This window comes from Zosterops lateralis (genome assembly GCF_965231275.1).
Source record: "Zosterops lateralis genome assembly, chromosome: 13".
NCBI lineage: Eukaryota > Metazoa > Chordata > Aves > Passeriformes > Zosteropidae > Zosterops > Zosterops lateralis.
The window spans coordinates 7,306,221-7,312,220 of record NC_139773.1 but is presented as its reverse complement, the minus strand read 5'-3'; the positions used below and the strand labels follow the sequence as shown (position 1 = coordinate 7,312,220).

The window sequence follows — 6,000 nt, the reverse complement described above, 5'->3', positions numbered from 1 at the left end:
GATCCATATCAAAACCTCCCAAGAGGCTCTAAGGATCAGACCTGCAGGTGATTTTCCTTTAATCAAAAGGAATAATCTTTAATTACACTATTTATGAGCAAAACATAATAAGGTTACATTTTCAAGGCTACCACACTGTAAGTATGAGACAACTTCCTTCATAAAGAAACCTCTTCATTCACAAAATTTTTTGTAGAAAATAGATCTTTTGACTTAAATGCCTAACACTGAGACTTTAGTGAACTAAAGTATGAAATGCAGTTTATTTACATTAGATTCATAACATCAGCAATCTAGCAATGCTGCTTAAAAATGGACAATTGCTTGCTGAAAAGCTACTGGTTTTGATCATGGACTTGATCTTATTTTGGCCTGATTACAGCCCACACATGTAATTTGAGCAGTCAATTTCCTTAATATAAAGATAAACTTGCCCAAACATAAATGCAGATACAGATATAACAACACAGTTGTCTTTCTGGTTGTCAGAAAAAAACTCAGCCTCTCTGATATAATGGTTTCAACAGGAAAAAAACCCTCAACAAACCCAGCACATTTTTATGTCAATAAACACACCAGCTTTACACCACCTTGAAGGCATAACTACATTCACCTCCCTCAAAGTATTTCACAGACAAACATTTTCCACTTTTTTGTTTTCTTTAATCTGGTGCAAAAAGGAAATATCAACTTTAGAAGGTTAATTTGGGTCAATGAAATGACTGAATACAAAATTTTAATTATTTGTCTTAGAGCTACAACAGTGATCCAAAACTCAAAGGAACTCTCTGTGTAGTGTCTGTAAACTAAAATGAAATACCAGTCAACACACTTTCCCTTTTAGCACAGAATGAATGGGGAAGATTAAAGTCAAAATCCTGCATAAAAAACAATGTTCAAAGGAAATAACATGCCATCCTTCATTGAGGGACTGAGAACTGTCCTTTTGAACTACATTAAAAATGGAATAACCATTTTCTTAAAAGCAAAAATCATTCAAAGGAATCATAAAACATACTTACCTTTTTCTTTAATTAAGGGCATATGAAGCATACCTCAAAACATACAGGATGCAACTAGACAAAGCAAGTTCATAAGCTGCAAAACCTAACATTAATGAAAATAAAAAGACAACAATTATGTATAAATTTGCCTTACACAAAATAATTTAAGTGGTCTGTAACAAAATTCTGCTGTGACAGCCTATGGTCATAGTCCTTAGTGGAATATTCGTGTATTTGACAGTATTTTAAAAATGACTGCTTTGTGCATGCCAGCATATAAATAACAATGCTCAATGCCTGCAGAGAAGCTTTAAGATCTTTTACTTAAGGTGTTGCAGAATACAAGCATTACTCAAGATTCTTTACCCTGACCTCTAGTTTCTGATTCCTTCTAGAAGTAGCACGACAGAAATGAGATTTAACAAGTATTGCCCAAGGTTCTTCTCTCTCTCTGCCCAAGGAAAAAAGAAATAGAAGATGAAATTTTGTTATAAAAACTTTCTTGTTTAAAATACATCACCCAATACTTGGAATTCAGTATGTGCTAAACTGGATTTTTTTTGGTGTGTTTACTCAGCCATTCCATTTAGGAAAATCTGAACCACAAGTCAACCAAAGCTTCCCTCTCAAGCTGCATGGGGCAAACAGACACTGATTGCACTTGAGGAAGATCCAGTGACTGAATGTTCACTGATCACCATGATTACTGCAGTTTTCTATTAAATGTCAATAATGTAGACAGCACACACATGGCACATGGCTTCCTTAAAAATTAGCACTATATAAATAAGCTGCAGTGATTATTCAAGCAAATATGATAAAGCTCTTGAGATGAGTGGAAAGCGTGATTCTACTATGGACACCAAGAATTGACTGGGTTTTGGTAAGGCAATGAAAACCAGAGGTCAAATGTCTCCTCCAGGACAAAAAGAGGTGACACAGTATAAGAACTACTGATGGCTGGATGGAAAAACCTTTTAAATTACTCAGAAGCAACAAATTGAATTGTGTGCAGTTATGTTCAATTAACTGAAAACATGTTAATGAAACTTGATCTTCCAGAGCAGCTTCCACCAAAAGTATCAATTTAACTTATCTCTTTTTTGGGAAGCCTCCCAAATAACATGATAGAAATTCATCTTTGTACTTGTGCAGTTTCCTAGAGTGTTTATGAGCAAATCTATTACTTCATACAGGAAAAACAGTAATGAGTTTTAGTTTTCCTCCTTCATAAAAATACCATGCCAGTGTTTCCATGATCTACCTTCCCTACCTGTGAGAAGCTATCTGATGCTCTTTCTTTCAGAAGGACCAGAAGATATTTCAGTGGTTTGTATCCAACATTACTCATTGCATAAGCCTTGCCAACATGATTTGAAACAAATGACCCTTTACATAAGCAGCTGAGATGATATGGATATAATTCTGCCAAATCTACCGGGGTTTGAATTCTATTTGCCACCTTTTCTCAACATTATGTGGCCAAATCCTTCCAAATTCTTACTAAAATAGTAAATGTTATAAAGATTTAATTGCATAATAAAATACATATATAAAGAAAATTCAAGTACTGCAACTGGTTCCAGTTGAACTTAATCTTTTCTAACATCACATATGAGAGCATTATTCAAAATATAAAATTTGTATGGAAGGTCACCAACCAGATTCAAAATACTACAGATTTCCCTGGGTTTCAACACAGATGCATTCAGGAACTCCCTTGGTAACATCCACATCCAGTTTTGTAGTTGATTAACTACTTTAAACTCCATATAATAAAGCATTGCAATGAGAATGTGTAAAAGCATGAAGACATCAGACTGATTAACCAAACCACTATTTAATGATTTCACTAAAATCTTTAAAGAGCAAAAGAATAATGCAAATTATTCTTCTCAGCTTTTTCACGTGTTGTGGTATTTGAAATTCTTCCAAGTGGCAGATCTCAAAGAGCTGTGAGTACATTTTAAAAGTCTTCTACATGTGCATGGATGACAATGAAGATGCAGTCCAAACTTTAAACCATACATGTCTTTAGAGCTTGAAGGAACTTTTGAGGCTGTTGAGATCTGGTTTATTTAGAGGTTCCAACAGTAAGCTGGATGGTCTCTAGTTTTAATACTGTCAGACTCACTTAGCAGCTGAGCTTGGTGAACTTGGTGTCCAAGAGGACAGAGGAAATTTCAGTTGCAGGCTGATGGGCCAGAAAAATATCTGTATAGTCTGGAAAGGTTAGCACATCATATCACAATACACAGGTACAAAGAAATGTTTATGCATAGGCACTTGCTCATTTAATTCTAAAATAAAACAAACAAACAAAAAAAAAAAACTAACAAAAGACCCCAATGAAACATAGGTCTCAAATTCACAAAACTGGAGTTACTTATTTTTTGGGAACGGTCACTAAATCTTTTTAAAAATGGGAGAAGGCTATGTCCAAAGTTCAAGCTCTGCATAAAATTATACACAAAGACAAACTTTTGTTGCAAATATTTACTCAAAAAGTAATAATTTACAGTAGTGCTTTTACAGCTGTTCAAAACATTTAACATTCATTAAAAACAAAACTGTAACTCAAAAGCACATTCTGAATGTTTCAAATGGAGCAATGAAATAAAAAGAGCAAGCTACTGTTAATCATATGCATTCCTAAATCTATCTAGCTAGAAGACAAAAATAACCCCCAAAACAAAAAAACCAAACCAAAACCAGCAGCCTTCTTTCTGTACATAACTTAGACTACAAAATGTCCTGAAATTGAACTATACAATTCTACTTTATATGCCCTTGTGTCCTATTTTTAAGTTAGCCAGTAGCAGCTGCAAAATGGCAGAATGCATGCCAGGTGGTGTTTCCAGTTTGGAGTTCTCCTTGTTTTTGTTTAAAATCATTTTTACATCAATCCATACTTTGGTGTGACTTACAGACCATTCCTATGGGTCTACAGCTAAGAATAATTATCCAATGGTAAAAGCCTAACAGCTACAGTACTTTCAGCATTATGTTCTATCTAATGTTCGGTATTTCTGCACAGCCTGCACAGTGAAAACTCCACAAATATATATTTTTATTGTAATAATTTCACTTTCACTGAAAGTTTATTAAGGTAAGTTTACAGCCTGGCAGGATTACACCTGTACAGAGGTGCACAAATTTATATACTTCTGTTTACGTGCTTTTACAGACAGGAATGTGACACCAAGTCCCGAGGTTTGTATTTACCTAAACTATCAGCAGACCAAAAACCTTCATCACAAGTGTGCTCCATATCAGCATCAGAAGTGAATTCATACTCAATCCCCAGTTCAAAGATATTCACACTAAAGAATTTAGAAAAATACTTTCTGGGCGAACAAATCACCTTATCCTAGGCTAGTTAACTATAAAAAAATTAGAATTTATACCTCTTTTCAAGTATCAATCTAATAATATATCACATCCAAGAGACAGGAAGATATATTTTAACATGTTACCTTTTTGAAGCTTAATGAATTCAGTCATACATACACATACATGCTACTTTCATATGCAAACTTCCCTTTGGTGTCTCTTTCTCTTTTCCTCCCTTTTAAAATTTTTAGTTTTTAGCATCCATGAGCACACTCATCAGGAATGGTCCATGGTATTCTTACCATAGTTTAAAACAAACAATAAAATTAAAACAGTTTCAGCTTGCTTCATTGTCATCTGTCTTGTTTGCAGTCTTTTCCATTCTGCTGGGATTGCTTTCTCTAGAAGTCTCATCTGTTTGTTCAGCGAGCTGTCCTGCTCTCTTTGACGAAGGTGCAACGTTACCTTTTTGGAGAATTTCAGTAGCTTCATGTTCTAATACTTCCGATGGAGTTAAAGGCTCCAGATGAATACTGCCTTGTTCACTGATGTCTGAACTAACAGATTCAGGTTCATCCCTCTTTCTCAGGAACTGCTCAAAGCTGACATCTTCCCCCAAGGTCAGCTTTAAGTCCCTGACGTTCTTTGCTGCCAGCGCAGTCTCATCCAAGGCGCGCACCTTGGTCTGCTCGGTCAGGACAACGCCATCGGAACTTTGGCACCTTCTCATCTCGCTTTCATCCTCAACACATTTTTGTTTCTCATCTACCGACTGTTTGTTATGAGCTGAATCACAGGATGCTCTTTTCGCATGCAAAGAGTTCTTTGAGCTGTTGCCAGGGAATTCCAAACTAGGAACATTTTCTGTATTTGACAGTGATGAGCTTTCACTCTTTTCAACAGATGCAACTTTTTTAGTTTGATTTCTACTGCATTCTTTTGTTTCTTCTGAAGAGTCATGCTCTTGTTTGCTGAAAAAAAAAGGAAACAAGTTTTATTTTTAGATATGATTTTTATAATTCTGTTAGAAATTAAAGCAATGTCTGGCTATACTTTTCAAAGTGACACTCAGAGGGACATTATGGATTTCCTCTTTGGGATTTGTCATGAGGCTTCACAGCAAGAAAGGCAGAATTTGATTAACAGTTGCATTTTTCTTATCTATTTACAAACTCAGCTTTGTATTTAGCAGTCGATGAATATTCTAGTTCTTGTACTTCAGCTCCAGAAAGGAAGGCTGCTTTTGTGTGACACATGGAATTTCCCAAAAAGCACCTGTAATTCCCCTACCTGCACAGCCTCTTTGACACAGGTGCAGATAAAATTGCTTTATACCTTTAAACCACCAAATGACTCTGCACTACTCATGGGCCTAAAGCTAACAGCTGGAAATCTAAATTAACAAATCCAAAATTTATTTGAGCAATCACAATCTGGATTCACTGAAAAAGTGAATCTGTGAAGCAGCATTTTCAGTCATCTTTCAGAGTAAAACTGTGTGTTTATAAAGAGGAAATACAGAAATAGGGAAGTTCAATTTTCCCTGTAAAGATTATATCTGGTAAAACTTTAATACAATTTTTAATCAATCCAAAGTTTTTCAGAATGATAAGCAGATTGAAATACCTAAAATGATGACAGTGACTGACAAACAAGTGTGGGG

The 6,000-nt window shown here is 35.2% G+C and overlaps 1 protein-coding gene across 4 annotated transcripts in view; it reads right to left on the bottom strand.

Annotated features, from left to right (window-relative positions):
* Positions 1-2,784: 2,784 nt before the first annotated feature.
* Positions 2,785-6,000, bottom strand: part of ZNF280D (zinc finger protein 280D) — a gene marked incomplete at its 5' end in the record, with an annotated part of 47,639 nt that continues 44,423 nt past the window's right edge. For 3 of the 4 annotated variants that reach the window (XM_083870792.1, XM_083870791.1, XM_083870793.1), the window contains one exon: positions 2,785-5,308. In XM_083870792.1, the coding sequence (XP_083726918.1) occupies positions 4,675-5,308 (634 nt within the window). In that variant the 3' untranslated portion in view covers positions 2,785-4,674. The remainder of the gene's footprint in view (positions 5,309-6,000) is intronic. The other variant, XR_014591049.1, reaches the window with a different exon arrangement.